The sequence below is a fragment of the Chlorocebus sabaeus genome, chromosome 5 (assembly GCF_047675955.1).
Source record: "Chlorocebus sabaeus isolate Y175 chromosome 5, mChlSab1.0.hap1, whole genome shotgun sequence".
In the NCBI taxonomy this organism is placed as follows: domain Eukaryota; kingdom Metazoa; phylum Chordata; class Mammalia; order Primates; family Cercopithecidae; genus Chlorocebus; species Chlorocebus sabaeus.
The window spans coordinates 53888010-53913279 of record NC_132908.1 but is presented as its reverse complement, the minus strand read 5'-3'; the positions used below and the strand labels follow the sequence as shown (position 1 = coordinate 53913279).

The window sequence follows — 25270 nt, the reverse complement described above, 5'->3', positions numbered from 1 at the left end:
TCATGCCTCCGCCTCCTGAATAGCTGGGACTACAGGCATGCACCACCACGCCCGGCTAATTGTTATATTTTTTAGTAGAGACGGGATTTTACCAAGGTGGCCAGGCTGGTCTCCAACTCCTGACCTCAGGTGATCCATCTGCCTCAGCCTCCCAAAATGTTGGGATTATAGGAGTGAGCCATCGCACCTGGCCGGAGACATTTTATAAAAGGCATCTGCTCAATGAGGAATAATTTTAAACTGAAAAACCGCTAGTGACATCCCAGAGCCAGGCAGTTGGTTCTAGCATAGTGTTGAGAGCTGAGTTGAGTGTTTGTAGTTCTAGAGATGAATTTACCTGGGTCACACACTGGAATGACTCGGGGAGGTCTGGGCTGCAGCAGTCAGGGAAACCAGAATCTCTGGGGTCTGGGCATGAGAGTTCTTAGAAACTCTCCTAGAGATGCCAGTATGCAGCCCAGCTGAGCACCCTGGGCTAGATGTTGGCAATATGCTAGAAATCCGACAGACAGACAGTGGCTCTGGGGCTTATGGGGTGATAGTCATAGTCACTGAATTTGCTTCTTTAGACAAAACAGATCAGGGAGGGCAAGGGTGGCAGTGCATCATGATGTGTTTCATGTACCCAGTGGAACTACTTAAAGATGATCAGAGTTAAGCACCAAAATACCCTCTAGTATAAGTGGATAATAGAAGAATTAAACCAGACTTCACAGTATCAACCAGAAACCTGTTTCTCCCAAGAACATGTCAATCACTGAAATGACTGTATTTTCTCAATCAGGAATTCAGACAATAATCTGATGGGGATGTGCACTCACAGAAAAGCCAGGCCAAGGTATTTGAAAGGGAACCACTCTGGAAAACTCAGTCTGGATTGTTACTGTAACTAGAACTCTTAAAGCTGTTAGGTACAGGAAAAGAAAAAGCTTTTGGTGGAAGTGGGGAAAAAGGAATTCCATAACTCAGGAAGAAGGAACTTACTTCATCACTGAAATTTCTGAAGGCAGCCACTCTCTCTTCCACACTTTCCTGATTCAGGGGCACCAGCTTCAAGCGCTCAATTATCTGTTTAAAACAACCACCAGCCCCATGTAAGACAACCATCACAGTCATTTCATCTCTCTACATGTAAAGTCAGCACCCTCACATACTCCAAAGGGCTTCTTCATAGAAAACACCATTCTCCCTTGTGTACACACAAAGGCTTTGATTCTAACTAGCTAACTTAATTCTTATCCTCATTTTCTGACACATTTTTTAAAATTCAGAGATTTCAAATTACTTTGAGAAATGTATCTGTTTTCAGATTAAAAGGGAAAGGAATGGGGGGGGGGGGGGAAGCAACACAGGAAATCCTTTAAGTCCCAGGATTGTACTTGTCCTTCTTCATTTAACAAACATACTGGCAACAGCTCCTTTGTTTTAAGTAAATTCCATGCAGTGTTTTGAATTTTCAAGGGTGTACATTAACCTGCACTTCAAACACCTTTCCTGAAACTTACATCAAAAGCTCTATCAATATGACCACTATGATACTCGTCAAAAAAGGTGATCAAGTCCAAAAGAAGATAGAACGTGGAGTCCACAAATTTATTTGCGCTTATTCCTTGAGCCCTATACCTGAAAGACAAAAACGGGGTGGGGGGAGTGAGAGTGTATCAGGAATTTCTGTGTAATCCGTACCTGTGGAATAGCATTTAAAAAGACAGTGGGGTGTGGTTCATGTGGCTCATGCCTGTAATCTCAGCTACATGGGAGGTTGGGGCGGAACGACTGCTTGAGGCCAGGAGTCAGAGACCGGCCAGGAGTGAGAGACCAGACTGGACACACAGCGAGACCCCATCTCCACAAAATATTAAAATATTAGCCAGGTGTAGTGGTACATGCCTGTAGTTCTATCTCCTCAGGAGGCTGAGGTGGGAGGATTGCTTGAGCCCAGGAGTTCAAGGTTACAGTGAGCTATGACTGCACCACTGCACTCCACTCCAGCCTAGGTGACAGAGGGAGACCCTGTCTCAACATACAAAAAATACATAAAAAGCATCAAAACCTCTTGAGCTCTCTGGGTGAAGTTAATTAAAGAGTGTAAAATGGTGTTTATTTTGAAACAGCCAAGCACTGATAGTGGATTTGGTATGAATCCACCTACAGGTACTCCACATGGAGCGTGGTTCTCCAGCCTTGACCATCATCTCAGCATCCAATCTTCATGAAAGGTGGGAGGTCCTGACAGGCAAAAAGCCGAGCGGCCATCACTAGGGATTGTTTGCTAGGTGGAGATACCTCATTTACCAAAGAATGCTCTTTTGTGTTATCCCGGGAAAGCACTCCAAACCCAGTTTTCTCTGGGTCATTTTATTAGCAATATCTATAGAGAGCACAAAAAGTAATGTTGTTAGCCTCAGCCTGGGACTTACACTAGTTAAAAGTCTGATAATTCAGTTAACTCACTGGGGATCCAGGTTGTCTGAAACACTGGCCACGACACCTCTAAGAATCTCCCCCATCCAACTATCACTAGCTTTGGTCTTGAATGCCTTTGAGAGGGCTGATGAAAGTATACAACAGTATATAGGTGAGCATAATGCCTAGAATTAAACTTCATGTGCATGACTAAAATACTGAGATGCCCTTTCATACCCATTTCTTTGGCAAAAATGTTAAGTTTGATAGTACCAAGTGCTAGTTCTGATGTGGGGACAAAGGAACTCACGCAGTGCTGGTGGCATGATGAGTTAGAAGAACCACTTTGGAAAGCTGTCTGCTGTTACCTAGTAAAGCTGAACATGCATTTGGTTGGGCAAAGGTGGCCTGGCACTGGCAGTGGCACCCTCAGGGTCCCATGGAGCCAGCTCCTGGCTTACCGTTCGGCAATGGAGAGTGCCATGTTCTTCAGCCTCTCCTTGTTGGACTGCGGGGCACTGATCTGAGGGACGACAGGGCTCAGCAGTTTGTTCATCAGTTCCAGTACCTTGTCAGCATTCTGCTCACGTTTTTAAAATTAAGGAAGCAATCAATAAAATAATCAATAAAAGGAACAAGTATATAATGCCCCCTACCCACCAAAGAGAACTTTCTGGGGTGATGGATGGAAATGTTTGGTATCTTGATCTGGATGGTGGTTACAAAGATATATACCTATGCACAATTCGTCAAGCTGTACATATAATTATTGCACATTTTTCTACATCTTATTTATACCTCAATCAAAGCATTTTTTACCGCCTCCCAGGTTCAAGTGATTCTCGTGCCTCAGCCTCCTGAGTAGCTGGGATTACAGGCATGCACCACCATGCCTGGCTAATTTTTATATTTTCAGTAGAGACAAAGTTTTGCCATGTTGGCCAGGCTAGTCTTAAACTCCTGGCCTCAAGTGATGTGCCCACCTTGGCCTCCCAAAGTGCTGGGATTACAAGCGTGAGCCCCTGCACTTGGCCTATAGCTGTTTTTTTGGTCTACTTTTCTCAGCTGATAAAGGAGAGAATGTAATCTTGTTTAGGTCATAGAATCCTTGGCAGCTACCATATGTTCTTAGTCATCATTTGTTCTTAGGTAGAAACATGCATTCTAGTCGTCTCAAAATGCCCAGCTGTGGTCTTATTTTCTTTCACTCCTTCCTGCACACTGATGTGGTCTTATTTTCTAATACTACTGTTCCCCAGTGTGTCTGTGGCTGCCAGGGTCAGCATAATGCCATTTTCAACAGTGGCTTCACCATGGAAATGTGATGGATGCTAATTCTGCTGCCAAGTGAGACAATAGTTCAATGCCTGCAGGACATCCTTTCAATATGTTGTTTGGTCAGAAAAATCTTATGGGAAGAAATACAGCTGTAAAATGGGAATTCTGTCCTGACTGGACCATTAACTGTCTAAGCACTAGAGCAAACGCCTCTACAGGGAGGGTGCTACAACAACGACACTGTCGAAGTGGCTGTACATTTAATGCCAAAAGGCTGGCAGACCTGTGAAGTGCAGAAGAAGGAAGCGGGCACACTTTACCTTGGCAAGGTCATACAGCTTTGCTGCCTCTTCAAACAGTCCTTTATTTTCTGCCACGGAAGCAACTTTGTTGATAATAGGCTTTGTGTCACTAGTAAACTTATCTATGACTCCAGGCTGACAAGACAAATTATGGAGGGGGAGGAAGAGACAGACGGGTGCACAGAGCTATTATTTTAAACAAAGAGAAGCAATTAGGACCCAAAACATACTTCAAGTGAAATTGCTTGCCCTGGGCAATGCATGTACTCCATCAGCCAGACTCTGGCTTTCTTGAAGATATAAAGTCCTATTAAAACTATAAAAGAGACCAAGGAAACTACACATGAAAGGGCAGACTTACTAGAAGCACAGAGGAGTCAGCAATAAGACATCTGTGCTTTCTAATTTTCCAAAATGACCCAGAGAGTCAGTGAAATCAATGATTTTAAATTTGCTGATGAGTAGGAACCACAGAGAAAAAGCAGGAGGCTTAGAGAAAATATCTAAAAGATTTTGGATTTGTTTTCTAAGACAGATGGCAAAAGGAACTCAGTGCTGAAAAAACACATGGCAAGTGGTAACAGGACATTTCTTTAAAAAATCACCATCACCACTCGACAGCAACTAAATGCTCAGGAGAGCATGAGAGAGGCCTTAGGTACCCTGGGAGAATGAAGGCAAGTGCATAATATCTCTGCCTGGCCATTCTGCTTCTCCACCGGCACTGGACTCTCAGGGCTGGACCAGGTCGAGGTGACTTGCCCTGCCACTCGGGAGGCAGGAGAGGATAAGGTCTTATCTATGTTTCCAGCTCTGTCAACTCACACACACTGGGAGCCTCCTGGCCCCAGTACAGCCTGTTAAAGAAGAAACTATGCAAAGCACTCAGTACCATGCCTGGTGGTTGTCATCGCCCAATAACCAAGGCCACTGTCATCAGCACTGTCACTTGCCTTTCTTCTGAGGTAGATGCTGTGAGCAGTGTGAGCTCATCTACAGATTGCTGGGTCCAAACCACTCATTTTTACAAATGAGAAAAGTCAGTCCCTGAGGGGCAAGTGACTTTCTAAAGGCCACAGGGAGATTCAGGGTCAGGACTGGTCTCTGACAACAGGATCTCTGACTCTCCTGCCATGACAACCAATGGGCACAGTGAGTCCTGAAATCCCTCAAGCCTTCCAGGAGTATTTCCAGGGTCACTGTGGAGTTCAAAGCCCTTGGAAACTGCATTTTGAAGGAGGTCAAGTGCACGTTTAACTTTTCCATCTTGGGAGAATGGGTGCAGTAATCAATTTCTTTTTCTTGCATGCTTTCTGAGCCAAGAATGGCAGAAATGTATAATAGCATTCTCAGCTCAAAAAATGACAGGCATGAACAAATGAATATTCTGAACATAATAAAAAAGCTTTGTAATCACAAATTAACACATTTTAAGGAGATATAAAGTGTGTGTAAAACCAAGGTCATCATCTGGGCCCATAATTTTCATTCCATTTTTTAAATTAAGCAACTCTGTTCAGATTTGCATCTTTAGTACCTTGAATCTTAAAATCTAAGTGTATTCTTTTGATATTTATAAATCCCCAACAGCTAACGAACATTTCTCTAAGGATGCATTTAACTCACCTTTCTACTACCGTCATTCTCTAGTTTCCCAAGAATCATATCGAACTGTGGAAGGAAAAAAGTTTACTCAAATTATTGGACAAAGATATAAACATAATCCATAAGTCTTTAGAGAAAAAAGAGAGGAATCAAATGGGATGAATGGGATAAGTCTCACATAAACTAAAAATCAGTGTGACTGAAATAAATATTTTCACTGTTAGAAACCAAAGAAACTCTAAAAACTCCCTAGGCCTTACCCACCACAACCATATTGAAGTAAACATGCAGTACGGAATGAACATGGGAACATGCACACTGAAAACCTTCGGGAGGAGAGAAAAGGAAACCCACTTACCTCTCGGCTTTCAATCACAAGCTCACTCACACAGCGCAGAAACATGTTTTCTCCTTGACTACCTTTCTCATCCCTGTAAGGGAAAAAAACCAACTCAGTTTCTAGTCTGGACATGAGGTCTCTAACGGTCATTCTCAGAATGGCAGAAACCGAAACTAGCTGAAGTAAATGGTCAAAAGCAAATGTTACCTGAGGAAATAGAAGTACTGGAGGGCCTCCCTTGGGTCCGTGGACTCAAACTTCCGGGTGTACAGCATGAGGAGTCGTACAAAGTTCAGCCGCCGCATGCAAGGAGGGTCACCAGGCTCGTGGCTGACTGCATCGTGGGGGTCAGAATGGGTCACAACCACACTGCTCCTCTGACCCAGGCAACCCAGAAACTATGGAAGCTGAATCCACAGACCCAGCAGCATCTACTCCTGCAGCCCAGTCAATGTTTGCCAATATAAGCTTTGGCCAGTCCCTTTTACCACCCTATCCTCAATTTGTCCCCAGGCCCAGCGTGGAGAAAACAGCACTTTGCCGTAAATTACTAATATGTTGGTCTCTGAATGAAAAGATAATCCAACTGACCATTATGGCACATGCTCTGGGATGACTCTGCTACACCAATAAGGAACCCGCACCCATTCATCCACATTTACTTCCTCTCTCTCCCCTGACTCTCTCATCCCAGTCTGGTATGCATATGCCTGACTGGGGTTTCCAATGTCATTAAAGCCAGGCCCCTAATGGGAATCAGACCCATAACTCTAGGGGCTGCTTCTTCACCATTTTCCAGGCAATCAGACTGGCCACAAAGCTAGCACTTTGAACAGCACTTTATATACTTAACTTCCAAGGGAATACCAATGCTTGGGGCGGGGAAGCAAGAACCCCAACACTAATCATCTAAAAAGCTCAACTGTCCACATGCTCTAAAATGACTGGTATCCTTTGCTCAAATCCTTATTGGTTGTGGTTTTGTGGCCACCGTCGCCCAAAGAGGGACGTGCTGTGGTTACATTACTGTAAACCCAATCCCAAATACTCACGGAGTTGAGCACTCTGTCCGGAGGACTTTAAAAGCAACTTCAGCTCAAACAGCACCAGTGCTACATGGACAGCATGGCAGCGCAGCCGCTCCATGCGGAAAAGAAAGGCAATTGCTGCTTCAAACTGCGCTGTCAGGAACAGGACTTGGAAGTAGAGGAAGGGTTGCTGGTTCACCGTAAAGTGGGACTCGCCTGGGAGAGAGGAGAGGAGAGGAGATAAAACCAACTCAGAAAGAAGGTGCTCACTGGTGGCCCAACCCCCAGGCAGCAGCCTGTGAGCCCACAGGACTAGATGGGCAGGAAGAAAGCACCAGCATGAGCCTGAATTGATCAAGGGGGCCCTGAATACAGTAAACTGCCATGTGAAATGTGACCTGGCTCCTCCATCTTCTCTAGACCTCATAACATTACTAGAAATTTGACTGTGCTGTAAAACTCCAACTGCTTGCATTAGGTGGGAGAGAAACAGAGTTAAGGATCTTAAAATGGACCACAGAGAGTGTCTATCTCCTTTACCCTGTTAAGTCACTCAAGGAAAGAAATGCAGATTTCAAAGGAGTTTCAGTTTACTCACAGTCACAGAAATTTGAATGCAACAACTGGTAACCATTATTTGGAATCTTATTTTCTTCTCAGTTTTTAAAAAATAGGGGGGAAGAAAGAAGAAAGGCTATTTCTGTCTCTCTCCTTTGTGCTCAGATCTAGTGACTAGTAAGATCTACTAGGAAGCAACAGCTACGTCTTCTTTGTCTCTCTCTGAGCATATGTCTACTAGAACAGTTCAAAGAATTAGAGAAAATAGATTATTGTGTATGACCATATAAGTTTTATGCATTACTTAAGGCCACATGCCCTTTATTTGAATTTGGAATGGTAGGTTTGCTGTTTTGCCTTGACAATCTATAGGAGTTTTGAAAGAAAGACAAAAGTTCAGAGATGAAAAATTTTCCCAGAGGAAAACTGAGGTAGTCACCTCAAGTGGACAAGAGAAGGGAAAGGTGGTTATGTCCAGGATCTTACCGTAGTCTTCCAACAACTGTTTCTGGAACTGTGAGAGAGTCAGCCTGTCTTGTGGGGAACTGGTGCCATCGTCGTCAAAACACACTTGGTTCAACTAAATCCCCAAGAGAAACACATGCATTAGTACAAACTACACCCTGAGCCACACGCACAGAGTTGTAGCTGTTCAGCAGCCATGCTCAATGATGTCAGCTGGAAGCTGTGTTTAAGGCTATGGTTATGAGCTGGGAATTACACAATAAAAAATGGGGACAGGAGACGAGGAACCCGCTGGTCCTGATCACCTTATTGGCATCATACATTATGCAGGTAAAATCTTTCTGGGGACATGAGCACAGAAAAGGAGTAAAGCCCTGTGTGGGCAGAGGAAACCGTGCCTACCTTCAGCCACAGGTAATCCTCAGTTTTGTCTGCCACTTCACTCTGGTTGTCGGTGACATCACATCTGCCAATGATACAGTACACGGCCCGCTTGTAGGGATCTGTATTGTTCCTGAGGGCTCTGCGGTAATGCAGCCGGAGCTTGTTTTCTGTAGCTGGGGACAATCTACAGACATAAAGGAACAGACAGATACACACTCAATAAAGATCCTCATGGGCATATGAAAGCATCCCAAGTCCCAAACATATAACAGCAGGGAAGCCTTCCTTCATGGGGGTAAGAGAGACTGTCTCTGCCCTATCCCCTCCCCTCGGCACCATCACTTCAACCTGACTTGCAACTACCAGCACCTGCATCTATTGGCCTGCCAGTTTTCTATTTGCTGAGGCCTTCATGGACAGTCAGAAATGCCAGGGAATTAGAACTCCATTCCACACCCCAGCAGCACTCAAGCAGCGATGGACAGGAGTGAATCCTTCCCTTAACTGTCTTATCTCCTCTGTGGCCTCCACACTCCCTTATTCATGTGAGATCACCTCCTAAAAAAACAACTTGCACTCAAATCTCCTTCTGGGGGAACCTTAAGACATTAACCCTACTTTAAATTCTAATATGAGCAAGACAGGGGCTTGTGGTTTGAGGCAATCTCTTGACATGACATTATTAATGCTGCCAAGAAAAGTATCCTAGTTTTTCACAAGTACAACTACAGTAACCGCCATCATTTCTTCTACATACATGTACATATATATAATAACCTCAGCTTGAGTATGAACTTAAGTCCAATTACATTAGCAAAATCCAAGGAAAATTAATGCTTGGCAGTTCCTTAATGCAAGAGAACGTAAAGACTTAATGAATTAATTCAATGATTATATTTCAATTTTACTAACTTCTAATTCTAGCCTTTAAGCTATGAAGTACATGACAACATATTTCCATACTGGAAGCACTAAGTGTTAACAAATGTAACTTTTAAAAAGTCCCATTTTATAAAGCATCCTTGATGTGCCTTAGATTTACAGAACAACTCACATCATGCTCCTGAGCCAGCCCCTCCCTTGTAGGAACAGGAAAATTCCCAAACACAGATGCATGCATGCCTAGACATCAGCATCAGAATGGGGCATTCTTCTAATCCTTTCACTCTTTATTCCCAAGAGAGTTCTATTTGCTTTCAAAACCTCCTTTTTCCCCCAAGCAGAAACTTGTTTTGGGCCTGTCCAGGGAAAAGAGAATAACAACAGTGAAGGTCGCCCCTTTGATTCTGCACGGCTACCACTGGGCGTGCCACCTCATTCACCATACCTTCTGTCCTTGCTGTTCATGTACTCCTGGAACCAGGTTTTAAACTCTCCCAGCTGGTGCTGGGCTCGATTAACTACCTGTGAAGCGGCAAGCAGGTCTCCACAGCGCATGCAGTAGTAAATTAGTGCCCACACAGGATGGCCTTCTACCTCTCCATCCTAAAAGAGGAACAGTAAGTGCTCAAAATAAACAAAAAAAAGCTGAGCTGACTGCTTTCATATGTGCTAAAACCAAGCTAAGCCCCTCTCCTTAAAATAAGTCACTTAATGTTCACAACAGCTCCCTGCGGTGAGAACCATTAACAGCCTTTTCCTCCCTGTTTTACAAACAAGGAAACTGAGGCATGGAAGCGTTAAGTCATCTGTCCAAGTAAGCTGTTAAGTAACAATATGGCTCCAGAGCTTTTCCTCTGAAGCGCTATGTACCCCACCTGATCCAAAGTCACCCTGTGGTTTTTCCATGGAATCCCAGGGGCCCACAGTAACTGGGTGACGTTCTTTTGTGATAACATATACACGTGCACTCCTACAACCCCCACAAAGCGAGGGCTAAAGATGTCACTGACCAGTAAGAGACTACCCTTATAGTACTCAAGTTTATAAAACGTCATAAACATTTTACTCAGTATCTTGGTGTCAGGTACTGCTGGGCACTAGGGGATCTGAGAGACAGCTCTGTTCCCACTCTCTGAATACTACAGCTTATTTATCCCAACTCTGGTTTTGCCATTTGTCTGCACAGCGGCCTGCACTTACGCTTCTCTCTTTGCTTTTCTTCAACTCCTCCAGAAGTAGGCCTCAGGCCTCCTTTCTTGGCACTTCCACCCTTCCCTCAGCAGGATTCTCTCTAAAACCCAGATCTGAACTTGCCCACTTAAACCCCTTTGAGTTGTTTAAGTCCAAAGTGCTGGGCCTGGCACTTAAGGCCTTCACTAGTGGGCCCCAAGCTTGCCAAGCCCTACTGTGCACCCAGTCCTCCAGATACTCTCTCCTGCCTCCATGCATTTGTGCATGTGTTACCTCCTCCTGGTACACTCTTTTCCAAAACTTCAGGTTGGTGAACTCCTATTCTTTAAGAGCAAGTGAGAATCTCACCTTCTTTATGCAGCTAATCTCGTCTGTATCCTGCCACCCTTTGCATAAGGCTCCAGTTTAGCGCTTTGCATTACTGTATGATAATCTCCCCAACTGGACTATGAGCCGAGAAGAGACCACATCCTAAAAACTACATTCAACTCCATTCTTCCAGCTGTTTTAGTCAAAAATCTCAGAAGTCATCCCCGACTCTGCCTCTCACACTCAAATCCACATTCTTCAGCAAGTCCTACTGGCTCAGCTTTCAAAACATGTCAAGAACCCAATGGCATCTTCTCCATGCACTCTCCTCCACCCTGGGCTGAGCAACTACCACCATCACCTGGACTTCTATACTACCAGCCTCCTAAGAGGTCTTCACCTTCTGTTGTCACCCCTCTCTGAACTCATCTCCATACAGTAGTCTCCACACATATCCTCATTTTAACTGAAAATGCCAATCTGAGGGCAACTGCTCTGGGGGTGTAACTGATCACACAGAGAAAGTTGTCAGTACCTGTAGTCCAGGCAAGGGAGCTGGAAGTTTAATGTTCAGGAAACTTCGAACCAATTGGTAAGTCCCAGGCACCCCGCCCAGCTGGGCCTGATGCAGATTTCCAAAGACAGTCACAAGGGTGTAATTCTTATAACTGGAAAAATTTTAAAGGAAAAAACAGGGAAGATTGAAAACATTTATTACACATCTCTATGCCCATATCCATGACATTACACTGTAGCTTGGAAGGGCAGGGCCTAGACTTCAAGCTCAATGCAGAAGAGGAAACAGTACATGCTTAATGAAGCAAACTATATTATTTACTCAGTGGGCTGTGGATCACAGTAGATTTCTCATCACTGCGGAAACTCAAAAGAATCCCTGGAGGAACACAACTGTGGACTTCAAATACATTAAGGGTGGATATACAGAATAATAATTGCTCCAGCTCACAGACTAATGCTCTGGTGGGTTCTTGTTAAACATTTTATTTTGAAAACTTTCAAACCTACAAAAAGTTAAAAGAATAGTTCAATGAATGCACATAACCTTTTACCTAGATTCACCAATTTTTAACATTTCTTTATGTTTTCTCTCTCCACACACACATAACATACACACTTGTGCTTTTTTCTCCCCCCAAACCACTTGACAATACGTTATAAAAATCAGGGGCTACTTTATCTGTAAATACCATATGGCTCTGAAGAACTAGGACCTTCTCCTGCCTAACCTCCATATCATTATGATACCAAGAAACTTAACATTAATTTATTATTATCAAAAATATAACCCAATTTTTTAATAGTGTCCTTTACAGTTTTTAAATCCAGAATCTCATCAAGAAAATATAATTGTCAAGCCACTTTCCCTTAATCTAAGATAATTCCATTAATTCCACCATTATTTTTCTTTCATGACAATGATCTTTTTCTTTTTTTCAAGAGGCAGGGTACTGCTGTGGTTCCCAGGCTGGGAAGCAGTGTCTATTAACAAGTGCTCTTATATTTTGAGATGGATTCTCACTCTAGACACCCAGGCTGAAGTACAGTGGCATGATTTCGGCTCATTGCAACCTCCGCCTCCCGGGTTTTCAAGCATTTCTCTTGCCTTAGCCTCCCAAGCAGTTGGGATGACAGGCGCGGGCCACCAAGCCCAGCTAATTTTCGTATTTTTAGTAGAGATGGAGTTTCACCATGTTGGCCAGGCTGGTCTCGAACTCCTGACCTCAAGTAATCCACCTGCCTTGGCCTCCCAAAGTGCTGGGATTACAGGCAAGAGCCACCACGGCTGGCCCACAAGTGCCTTTAAAGCACTCTACAGCCTCAAACTCCTGAGCTCAAGCAATCTTCCTGCCTCAATCTCCTGAGTAGCTGGGGCTAGAGGTACATGCCACCATGCTCAGCTGGACACTGACCTTTTATTTATAGAGTCCAGGCCAGCTGTCTGGTAGAATATCTCGTAAGCTGGATTGTTATTTGATTCAGGTTCAACTTTTTTGACAGTAGCCCTACATAGCTAATGCTGGCATTTCCCACTGAATCCCACAATGACATAGGTAGCAGGTTTGCTTCTTTATTGGTAACACTAGATTTGATTCACTTGCTTGAAAGGTGTCCATCAGATTTCTCCATTACAATTTATTATTATCTTTGTACTTAACAAGTAATCTGTGGGGCAATACATGGACGTCATGTAAGTATTCTATTCAACAATCTTTTACTCAATAGTTTTACTTTCCATTGATGGTCCTTGCTGAACCAGTTATTACACTGGTGGTTGCAAATTGATGATTTTTCTACCATTCCCTCTTCATTTATTTACTAGCATGCTTCTTAAAATCCTCTGTAGTAGTTTTAAGTGTTTCCATACCAAGATTAAATAGTCCAATTCACAGATACCCAAATATGTGGTTAATGTAATAACTTTCTAAATATAGTATGTTCTTGTCAAAAACCACAGACTACCTCAAAAAGTCAGGTTTTCAACACCAGGTTAAGTAAAACAACAGAGAGAGTGAAACAAACAACCTAAATCTTAATAACAGGAAACAGACTCAACAAAAAAAAAAAATTTTTTTTGAGACGGAGTCTCGTTCTATCCCCAGGCTGGAGTACAGTGGCGCCATCTCGGCTCACTGCAACCTCTGCCCTGCGGGTTCAAGTGATTCTCCTGCCTCAGCCTCCTGACTAGCTGGGTCTACAGGTGCACACCATCATGCCCTGCTAATTTTAGTATTTTTAGTACAGAAGGGGTTTCACCATGTTGGCCAGAGTGGTCTCAATCTCCTGACCTCGTGATCCGCCCGCCTTGGCCTCTCTAAGTGCTGAGATTACAGGCGTGAGCCACCATGCCCGGCTGATTCAATGAAATTTTATGCGGTTATAAAAAAAAAAATACTCAGACTTCAAGAACAGGGGGGAAAAAAGAAATATAACAAGGTAATAGGAGCCTCTAGATGGTATACGGGTCCTCCCCTCTTTTTTCAAGTCTTATTTTTAGCATCTTCCAAAGTTTCTATAATAAGCATGTATCATTTTTATAATGAAAAACAAACAAAATTTAACAAATGTTAATGAGTTCCCCATCACTGGAATTTTTATTTATTATTTATTTATTTATTTATTTATTTATTTATTTTAGACAGAGTCTTGCTTTGTTGCCCAGGTTGGAATGCAGTGGCATGACCTCGGCTCACTGCACCCTCTGCCTCCTAGGTTCAAGTGATTCTCCTGCCTCAGCCTCCCAAGTAGCTGGGACTTGTGCCAAGCGTGTACCACCATGCCCAGCTAATTTTTGTATTTTTGTATAATTGGGGTTTCACGATGTTGGCCAGGCTGGTCTCGAACTCCCAACCTCAGGTGATCCACCCACCGTGGTCTCTCAAAGTGCTGGGATTACAGGTGTGAGCCACTGCGCCTGGCCTGGAAGTATTTATAAACAGAGGTTGGATAAGAAATTGAGGAGTCCTGTAGCAGCCAGGACAAACAGATGCCCACTATGGTCTCTTCCAATTTGAATTAAGACAGTCCATGTGCTGACAAGGGCCTAAACTGAAGAAGTCTAAATTCCTTGAGGGCTAAGATACATATATCATGCCTTAAATCTTGGAATGTGGCAGGGAAGAGACAGACCAATCCTACATTTTCACAACATTTCAGCCTTATAATTGAAAAATTACTTAGGACTGGTCTACTTTGCCATCTGGTGCATTGTATCACTTGAACTATTATATGCATACTGTCAGTGAATGAGCAGCAGAGAAAAATATTTTAACACTGAGTATAATTATTCTAAAATATCCCCTTTATCAAAGGTGACAATGAATGCTTACAAAAGATGCCATCAGAGAGTGATGCCACTAGAGTGAAAAATAAACTTAAGATTACAATTATGAAAGGAAATTCCCAAATAGCTCCAAGAAGCACTGTTAAAGAAATTAATGGAACAAGATACTTTTAAAAACTAAACGAAAAGACTTAAAGAAATGGACTGGCTTACCAGCGATTTAAAACCAAGGAAAGCAGCCTAGTACCACTGGTGAAGTCAAGCACCAGTGTTAAGGATGAGAGTGATCAAGAAAAAAGCAGTCATGAGCAGTCATACACTTACACTCACTGAAAAAAAAAATAAAAATAAAAAAAAAATCCTAAGCCAGGCACGGTGGCTTACGCCTGTAATCCTAGCACTTTGGGAAGCCGAACCCAGTGGATCACCTGAGGTCAGGAGTTCGAGACCAGCCTGGCCAACATGGTGAAACCCCATCTCTACTAAAAATACAAAAATTAGCTGGGCATGGTGGCAGGCTACCATGCTACTCAGGAGGCTGAGGCAGGAGAATCGCTTGAACCTGAGAGGTGGAGGTTGCACAGAGCCAAGAGCACACCATTACACTACAGCCTGGGCAATAAGAGTGAAACTCCATCTCAAAAAAAAAAAAAAAAGCTGGGCATGGTAGCACACACCTCGGGAGGCTGAGGTGGGAGGACTGCTTGAGCCTGGGAGGGAGAAGTTGCAGCGAGCCCAGATTATGCCACCACACTCCAGCATGGGTGACAGAGCCAGACCCTGTCTTACAAAAAAAAAAAAAAAAAAAAAAAACTGCCTAGAAGTTTTTGTATAGTATAAGAAGTTCTGACTCATTTTGCCGACTGGTAACGAATAAATGCTGCTACATATGTAGGTTCTTTACGGCTGAAGATTGATAAACCCAAAACTTAATCACAAAAATTCAGCCAATGCTTAGAATTATTTTATAAACCCTTTATTCCTATACTAGGGGAATAAAAATCCATTTTGAGCTCCAGATTTTTCTTAACCAGGGAATGGAAGCTAGTGAGTGTAATGTGTCTGATGGTGTTCATTTCAGTAGCTCTCGTCTAATTAATATAGTATTTGGTATAAAACCTATTCTCCGCTGTACCAAGTTTGAATTACCTCAGTAACATACAAGGAAATCTTCTGACTTCCTAATGAAGTATTGTTTTATTGACAAAAGGCGATCTCACTGCAAGGCTGCTGGCAGGTGCAGAGGCTCAGTGGCAAAGGCCTGTAATTTTGCAAGTATATTCAACTTGGCTTTCTCTTCTCAGGCCAGCAGGGAGGGGCCCAGCACCCTGTCTCTAAAATAAAGAGATTCTATTGCACACTCATGGCAATCTCTGCTGGCCAATTCAGAATTGGAAGGAGTATCCACAGGGAGGGATGATGGCATGGGTCCTACTAACGAAGGGAACAATACTTTGGGCACAAAGGCACTGCCACAAACCCTTCAGTGACCAGCTCTGATTGGTGAGGAAGTGGCAAAGAAACTCAGGCATAAATCACAGGCATTATCAGCTGGGACTGACCCTGACTTAGGGGAATTAACCAAGTAGAGTCAGAAAATAAGGGGAAAGGAGTTTTCCTAGGGTTTGAAGGTAGTAACATGCCTGGGAGTAAAATTAAAATGTGGAGAGAAAAAAAAAGAGCCTAAGGAGTAATGGCTGAACCACATTAGAAAAAGATTATGACCTAAGGCACTATGGCTTTACGTATTAAGAGACAGAGTGTGGAGAAAGAAAAAGGGAATTCGAACAGTGCTCACCTACCGTGATTTTTTAATGTGTGATTTTTATTTTAATGTGTGACTGCAGAAACAGTCCTGGTAGGTAAGTAAAACAGGATTTCTGAAACAGGATTACAACTCTGAGCCTTGTTCAATTTAACATAATAAATCTTTTTTTTTTTTTTTTTTTGAGACGGAGTCTCGCTTTGTCGCCTAGGCTGGAGTGTGGTGGCGCCATCTCGGCTCACTGCAAGCTCTGCTTCCCGGGTTCACGCCATTCTCCTGCCTCAGCCTCCGAGTAGCTGGGACTACAGGCGCCTGCCACCACGCCCGGCTAATTTTTTGTATTTTTAGGAGAGACGGGGTTTCACCGTGTTAGCCAGGATGGTCTTGATCTCCTGACCTCGTGATCCGCCCGCCTCGGCCTCCCAAAGTGCTGGGATTACAGGCATGAGCCACCGCGCCCGGCCATAATAAATCTTAAATTATACCAGCTACAGCACACTTAACCTGAGGACAACTTAAGATCTGAGAAACGGTTGACTGCAAGGGATTTGAAAGCCAGCCCCACTGTGCTATTGCTGCCTTACCTCTGCTCAAGGTACGCCAAGGCCTGCCTGACAAACTCCATGCGCACTTCCACGCTGCTGCGGTTCTTCAGGGCATCAGTTGCCGGTGTCAACAACACGTCTGTCATTTGTTTTACCATGGTCCACATGTCAGAAATGCTCTGCATATAAACAAAACTACATGTGACAATGCTGCAGGGTCAGAGAAATTATGTGGTTCTTTGTGGCACTCTGACCTCCAAGGCTGGCACAGTAAGGTGGGGGATGAGGTTAATGTCATCTGTCTGTGACTGCTAGGCTTAAGCTCAGTGCAGAAGATGCGCCTCTGCTGGCCAGACTTCAGAGTCCCATCCACCGATAAGCACCCCCTACCCCTGCCCTGAGTTGGTTTTCATATCAATTACTATTCCAGGTCTGACATAACCACATACATAATTAAAACTACACACAAGTTGCAAGAACACTGAATCTCAGCGGGTTATCCCTTCAGAGAGTAGGAATCCATTTACGGTCATCCAAAGTTCTAGGAGTTTAAACTCCAAGAGCTGCATTTCAGTCCTTACAAGGTTATCTTGAGTTTCTAAAGGCTTAAAATAAGAGTTTAACCTAATAATACAGGTTTTCGTCCTCCCAGAGACGCTCCAGGGGCCACCGCTTTTACCTTACTTGGTGAGTGTCACAGCCTCCCATTTTCCTTCCCACTCACTCCCTTCAAAAGATGCCTCCCAGGAAAGGAGCGGGCGTTCTTTCCTCTGTGTTACCACCACACAGCTGGGACTCCCTCTCCCCAGAATCCTTCTGCCTATAAATCGCTCCTTAAAAACAACGTGTTCCCTGAACCCTTGGCAATACTTTAAATGTATGAGTCCTTAGAGGATAGCACTGATCGGAGAAAAAGGTTTATACTTGTTCCAAAGCAAAAGAGAAAAGCCCGTTTTCATGGTCTCTCTCAAAAATTAAAACTTCAGACTGTCCAGACAAATGTGACTCTTCCTAGATGGTGGAATGATTGGTGAAACCTGACTTTCTTCTTTAGATCTGTTTAGGTTATCTTATATTTTACTATTTAAAAAAATTAAGCTCGAGACCATCCTAGCCAACATGGTGAAACCCCACCTCTACTAAAAATACAAACAATTAGCTAGGCATGGTGGCAGGTGCCTGTAGTCCCAGCTACTCGGGAGGCTGAGGTAGGAGAATCACTTGAACCCAGGAGGTGGAGGCTGCAGTGAGCCCAGATCTCACCATTGCACTCCAGCCTGGGCAACAAGAGTGAAACTCCAACTCAAAAAAAAAAAAAAAAAAAAAAAGAAAAGAAAAAGAAAAAAAAATTAAAAGTTAGATACTTTTTTTTGAGACAGGGCCTCACTCTTTGTCACCCAGGCTGGAGTACACTGGCATGATCATGGTTCCCTGCAGCCTTGACCTCCCTGGACTCAGGTAATCCTCCCACCTCAGCCTCTCAAGCAGCTGAGACTAGAGGTACATGCCACCACACCCGGTTAATTTTTCTATTTTTTGTAGAGAGGCGGTCTTGCCATGTTGCCCAAGCTGGTCTTGAACTCCTGTGTGCAAGCAATCCACCCACCTCAGCCTCAAAACGTGCTAGGGTTACAGGTGTGAGCCACCACACTGGGCTGAGCAAGTTTTTAAAAGACAAAAAAAATCTGTGTATGGGTGCTTTCTTCCATAACAGCCTTCCCTCCTTTCTTCCTTCCTCCTAGCCACCTACCAAGTAGTCATCCATCCACTTATTTTTTTATTTTATTTTTATTTTTTTGCCCCTTGGGGCAAAAAACTGGCCAGGAGTAAGGGGTGAGGGAGGAGAATAAATAAAGGCAGTATATGTGTTTGTCAGAGGAACAGAACCAGTGGTACATAAAGAATGCTCACAAAAGTCCCACCTGAGTCAAGTTCGAGGGCTCACAGGTGTGAAAAGCCATGACCTTGACAATTCAGCTCTCATTAAGGACTCTATTAGCTTGTGTAAGGAGGGAAACTGGTAAGTGGGGAGTAAAAGCCTGATGGGACTTCAAAGCAAATACGGCTTGAAAAGAACTCTTGTGACTATCAATTGATACTGGCAGGGCCTTTTGAAGATGCATTTTTAAAAATTCATCATCAAGAAAACCACCCAAAGTTATTTAAAATAAAACTCTGAGGAACAGTTAACATTTCATTCCACAGAATGGGGTGTTTCCACAGCACATTTCAGCCAAGTCGGCAAGCTGCTAGCCCCATCAAAACACTGGACCCCGGTTTCTACTTGAGTTAGTTCTAGGTTCTACCTTATCATCCAGCTCTGCGACGGAAGAACAAAGGTCCACCAGGTTAGGCTGCAGGTGTCCGTTTACAATTTTCTCATTATAGATATAAATCTGAAATGATAAAAAGCAAAGTAAATGGCACAGTATCTACTTTCTCTTTTTAAAACCCCCTGAAGCAGGCAATGGCCGGCAGAAACTTTGGCCAACCTTTCCTTCCTTGGAGTGGCTGAGCCATGCACACTGGCCAGCTCCCCAGTTGTGCTGGGGCTGTGGATAACACACTAAAGCTAACTGCCACCCCGCCTTCCAAACACCTGAGGAATGGGACCAGCGGGGTCCAGGGGGAGAAGAACCACAGGCAGGTCTGTGCCTCTCTGTCCTAGTGAGGAAGCACCCGGGAAAGACAGGAGAATGGAAGGGGTCTGGCTGCTGCTTCCTAATAACCAAGGCAAAGGACTCAATTATTTCAAAATGACGGAATGGCCCTGGTATAGGGTTCATGGATGGAGTGAGGAATGTTGGGCACTGCCTCCCTCCATAAGTGTTAGAATAGCGGGAGAGGCACATGTGGAATATCCATTTCTCCTGGAAAGAATCTCTGTTCTTCAGGTAAGATTTTCTTAAGGAAAATGAACTATGTGATATTTAAGCTATGGGAAAACCACTCTTACTTTGGATTTTATTTTCAAGGAGCTAAAATGATGATAGTAGAAATCGTAAATTCACTCTTCCAGATTTAGAACTAGTTAAGTCCTACTACGGAAGTGAAACAGGACTTAACTAGTTAAGATTCTAAATCTTCTTGTGGAAGATTCCACTTTGTATATGAAGTCTTTGCTCTCCCAAAGTAGTGATGTTAGACAAATCACGACTCTGCTGAACTGTAGTTTCCTCTACGTTAAATGGGGAACATCCGTATCATTCATCTTCCAGGGCTGTTATGAAGATTAAATGGTTTTGCTGGGCGCAGTGGCTCATGCCTGTAATCCCAGCACTTTGGGAGGCCGAGGCGTGTTGCGGGAAGTCAGGGACTCCGAATGGAGGGACCGGCTGAAGCCACGGCAGAACATAAATTGTGAAGATTTCATGGACATTTATTAGTTCCCCAAATTAATACTTTTATAATTTCCTATGCCTGTCTTTACTTTAATCTCTTAATCCCATCATCTTCTTCGTAAACTGAGGAGGATGAATGTCGCCTCAGGACCCTGTGATTGCGGAGCATATGTGTTTGAACAATATGAAATCTGGGCATCTTGAAAATAGAACAGGATAATAGCGATGTTCAGGGAACGAGAGAGGTAACTTTGAACTGGCCGCTGGTGAGCCAGACAGAACAGAGCTACATTTCTCCTCTTTCAAAAGCAAATAGGAGAAATATCGCTGAATTCTTTTTCTCAGCAAGGAGCATCCCTGAGAAAGAGAATGCGCCCTGAAGGTAGGCTTACAGACGGCCCCTTTAAGGTGTGCCGTCTTTTATGGTCGAAGTCGAAGGGATGAAATAAGCCCCAGTCTCCTGTAGAGCTCCCAGGCATATTAGGAAGAGGAAATTCCCGCCTAATAAATTTTGGTCAGACAGGTTGTCTTCTCTCAAACCCTATTTCCTGAGAAGATGTTATCAACGACAAAGCGTGCCCGAAACTTCATTAGCAATTTTAATTTTGCCTCATCCCGTGGTCCTGTGATCTCGCCCTGCCTCCATTTGCCTTGTGATATTTTATTATCTTGTGAAGCATGTGATCTCTGTGACCCACACCCTATTCGTGCACTCCCTCCCCTTTTGAAAATCGCTAATAAAAACTTGCTGGTTTTACGGCTTGGGGAACATCACAGATCCTGCCGACATGTGATGTCTTGCCCAGACACCCAGCTTTAAATTTCTCTCTCTTGTGCTCTTTCCCTTTATTTCTCAAACCAGCCGAGACACTTAAGAAACAGAAAAGAACCCACGTAAATATCGGGAGCGGGTTCTCCCGATAGAGGCGGGTGGATCACCTGAGGTCAGGAGCTCAAGACCAGCGTGGCCAACATGGTGAAACCCCGGTATGTACTAAAAATACAAAAATTAGCCAGGTGTGGTGGTGCATGCCTGTAATCCCAGCTACTTGGGAGGCTGAGACAGGAGAATCGCTTGAATCTGGGAGGCAGAAGCGGAGGCTTCAGTGAGCTGAGATCGCACCATTGCACTCCACCCTGGGTGAAAGAGCAAGACTCCGTCTCAAGCACCCAACCAACCAATCAATAAAATGGTTTTAAACCATGATGTAGTACTTATTCACTCAATGAGCATTTCTTACAGGCCTTCCTTTGCAAGGTACTGTTCAACATGGGATATAAAGCTTCACTCTTTAGTGGAGAGGAAAGCCGTGTAAACAGACACAATATTTCGGTGTAGTATGTGCTATGAAATGTTAATGACATCTTTAGTCCTTGCAGGTGTAGAAGACACAGTCTCTCTCTTCAGAAGCCTGTAATTCATCAGGACTCTCTCCGTGGCAATAGAGGAGTCAGCCATACAATGAAGGTGACGAGTAAAGGATGCAGATGCACGGGGGAATAAAAAGAGAGAGGTATAAAATTGGAGCAGGAGGAAATAAATGAAGGCCAGTGGCAAAACATGAGGGGGTTGGAAGGAAGGGATCTCATGTGTGGGAAGTTGATGAAGCTGGGGGCTTCAGCTGTCTGGAGTTTGAAGTGGCAATGGCACCCCAAAGAAGAGAGATTTTTAAAAAGACATTTAGAAAATTTCTCTCAAGAAAGGGTAAAAGAGGGACTTCTGATAATACCATCAGCTAACCAGGTAACTCAATTCATGTGGAACTCCACTGACTAAATAACTGGCAGTTGAAGAGAAGGACCTTGGTAAAAGAGCACAGGGTCTAACAGTTTCTCACTGCTTCCTGCTCACCTCCATAGCTGCTCTGTTTTTGCCTCCAACCACCCTACTCCAGGCTGGAGGAGGATGAGGTGGGTAATGTTGAGGGCCATAAGTGGGACCCCCGGGTCCCCCTCAAAGAATCCAGGAGGTGATAATGGCTGAGCAGATATTCCTGGACCACTGCTGGTGGAGGATAATCTTAAGGGGATGAAGGCCCACTGCCCTCAATTCAAGAAACAGGAATATTTTTCCTTCTTTGTACTTTGTGGGGAAAAGCAGCAAATTACAATAAAGCACAAAGTCAGCTGGCACTGCTTTATTTAAAAAGTCAGTTCCAGGTTATGTATGGTCCTCAGGGTGGTTTCAGTCCAACAGAATTCCTGTGCTTACCACAAAGCATCTCAATCCATATCCATATTATTGCACGGTCCTCATCTACAACCAGAAGGATGACCCCTAAAATATTATGAGCTTTTCTAGGACAACAGTGGTATTAAGTAGTGAATACACTATGCTTATCAAGACAGAAAAGCATTTAGAAAATTTCTCTCAACAAAGAGTGAAAAAAGGATTTGTTAATACCACCAGCTTACCAGGTAAGTCAGTTAATACAGAACTCCATTTGCTAAGCAGTGCAGTTACCTGAAGCTTTACTGTACATGGGACTGTTGCCAAAAATGCATACTGAGATGCTGTGGTCAGTGTAAAGGACAGATTTCAATTTCCTCAAATCAAATGTGAGTAATTCTATTACCCTATTTGATAGAATTCTCCAGTGGCCTATGGTAAAATATTAACTAGTCCTCTAAATGAAAAAATACAACTTGCTTTCAGGGTTTGACTTTTACAAGTTTTTGTTCCCTTTTATTCTCTAGAGGTTCACAAAGGAATTTCCTGGCTTAATCCCCCTTGAGAGCACACTCACCTGCCGCGCATAGGCCATCTCAATGCTATCCAGAGAGCTTCGACCAGGGGGTCCCACGTCACTGATGTAGCTTGGCTGTGGATAAATACATATTCAGAATCAGTTAGGGACCGTATTCAGCCATGTGAAGAAACAAAATCACATAAACATATTCTTGTCTTTGACAGAGCTGTCGAGAGTCTGTTTCCTAGTTAAGACTTCCTCAAAATGATGATTTTAGGGATTTCAATAACATGCAACTTTTACTGTGAACACATGAGAAGAGAGCAGGCATGGGACTGGATTAATTAAAAAAGAGTGAGGGGCTGGATAAACCCTATCAATATCTCAATGACTGTTTCTGGAAATGTACATCTTTCCAACATTCTGTTTCAATCTCAAGCCTCCCCATGTCTTCACACTAGTGAGGCCATTGTTTTTATCAGTGGGCCTCTTTTTCATCAATCGTATCAGGCAGTTGAGGGAAAACAGTTTAGAGAATCAAACACCTGATTCAGACATTTCCACACTAGAGTCCACAGTAAGACAACAGTTGCTGATTACTTTTCTGTTATCTGAAGATGTGAGACCAGTGCAAGTTGGACATTCATTCAGTTAATATTTGCTAAGTGTCTGCCACATGCACAGCTGTGTGTATATCCATCTCCATAAGAACAAAAACAAGCCAGCCTGCAAAGCCTGTCCCCAAAGAGCTTACAATCTGAAGAGGAGAGTCAGATAAAAATACAGTCATGTATTACTTAACAATGAGGACAGGTTCTGAGAAATGCATCATTAGGAGATTTCGTCATTGTGTGGACTTCATAAAGTATACTTACACATACCAGATGGTTTAGCCCACTAAACACCTACGCTGTATGCATAGCTTATTGCTCCTAGGCTACATACCTGTACAACCTATTACTATACTGGGTACTGTAGGCAACTGTAACACAATGGTAAGTATGTATATATTTAACCACAATTAAATATAGAAAAGGCACATAAAAATATGATATAAACTTATGAAGCCAGCCACCATCACACATGCAGTGCATGACTGTGTATGAAAAAAGTTTCAGTCTTTTTTAAGAAAGAATATTCATCTTTAGTTAAGCTTATTCCTTCTGTAAAGAAATACAGATCAAAATTAGGTAAATTCTTAAGTTCCCACGGATTAGTTTGTACTATAGCATAGCAGAGATCAAATTCTTTAAGCTTATCTCATTTATTAAAAAAAGCTGAATGTTCTATACACTAAAATCTAAAATAAATCAGTTTAAATTAGGCTTTCTGTGAAACCAGTGGGGATGATAACAGCCAAGCTTCCCAGCACTATGAAGCTGGTAAAAGGAAGAGTACAGTGGGCATGCACCAGGAGTCGGGAAGAAAGGGAAGGGGAGTTATCAGAAAGGCAGTATGAAGCCCTTGGTTCTGGAGAATGAACACTGGACTGTCAAGGATGTCTGGGTTCTAGGAGGGCCACTTCACTCCCTGGCTTTGGGCTCTGGAGCAAAGCACCTCCTCAGATTCCCATTAGTCAAATGAAGGGGCTATCCTAGGTGATCTTGAGAGGTCCCCTCAGTTCTGATCTCCAACTATCACTGGTATTAAAAGAGCTTAAACAGTTTGCTGATCTTGGTAGATGCTGCTGGCTGGCCCAGTGACCATTCCCAATTCCTACTTCTCACATCTTTACCTTCTGCCACCTTTCAAGCTGGCATTTAGAGTTATTAGGTTGGTGCAAAAGTGATTGCAGGTTTTGCCATTACTTTCAATGGCAATCACTTTTGCACCAACCTAATAAATGTACCCAATAGTGTGCTGGTAAATGTTTTTTAACAGCCAGCTTGTGGGAAAAGGGACGATGGGTAGCATTTGCTGGTGTCTGTGGTTTAAACTCTCCCACCATGGCAGATTTCAAGCTATTCAAGGCGATATCAACTAGATTACAAATTCCTTGAAAATTTAACAGTAGGTCCTCATGTGCTGATCCCTATAAACCATTGAATATATCCTTTTCCAGAATCTACTACAGCAAGGAATGGCACACCCTAGTTCTAGCCAATAAGACGAAAACACAAGCCTGCTAGTATACCTGGGGACAGCTTCTGCTTTTATTGATTGGAGGGTTGAGGCGGGGGGACTGTCATGACTTTTCAGCTCTCTCCCCTTCGTTCTGCCTTGAATGCAAATATAATGTCTAGAGCTCCTACAGCCATCTTGTGAACCTAAAGTAGGTGGACGTGCTAGAGAGGGTAGTGTATCAGGACAGAAAGGTGTTGGGTCCCTGACAGCATTGCAGAACAACTGGATTAACATCAACACTCTCCACACCTGCAG

At 43.5% G+C, this 25270-nt stretch overlaps 1 protein-coding gene across 2 annotated transcripts in view; it reads right to left on the bottom strand.

Annotated features, from left to right (window-relative positions):
• NUP93 (nucleoporin 93) overlaps nt 1-25270 on the bottom strand; it is a 112479-nt gene that overhangs the window by 3868 nt on the left and 83341 nt on the right. For both annotated transcript variants that reach the window (XM_007993382.3, XM_007993383.3), the window contains exons 6-20: nt 22949-23023; nt 19167-19256; nt 16900-17039; nt 11284-11416; nt 9694-9851; nt 8385-8550; nt 8004-8097; nt 6984-7175; nt 6139-6265; nt 5950-6022; nt 5613-5657; nt 4005-4121; nt 2868-2986; nt 1506-1623; nt 985-1068 (exon numbers count right to left, since the gene is read on the bottom strand). In XM_007993382.3, the coding sequence (XP_007991573.3) occupies nt 985-1068; nt 1506-1623; nt 2868-2986; nt 4005-4121; nt 5613-5657; nt 5950-6022; nt 6139-6265; nt 6984-7175; nt 8004-8097; nt 8385-8550; nt 9694-9851; nt 11284-11416; nt 16900-17039; nt 19167-19256; nt 22949-23023 (1731 nt within the window). The remainder of the gene's footprint in view (nt 1-984; nt 1069-1505; nt 1624-2867; nt 2987-4004; nt 4122-5612; nt 5658-5949; nt 6023-6138; nt 6266-6983; nt 7176-8003; nt 8098-8384; nt 8551-9693; nt 9852-11283; nt 11417-16899; nt 17040-19166; nt 19257-22948; nt 23024-25270) is intronic.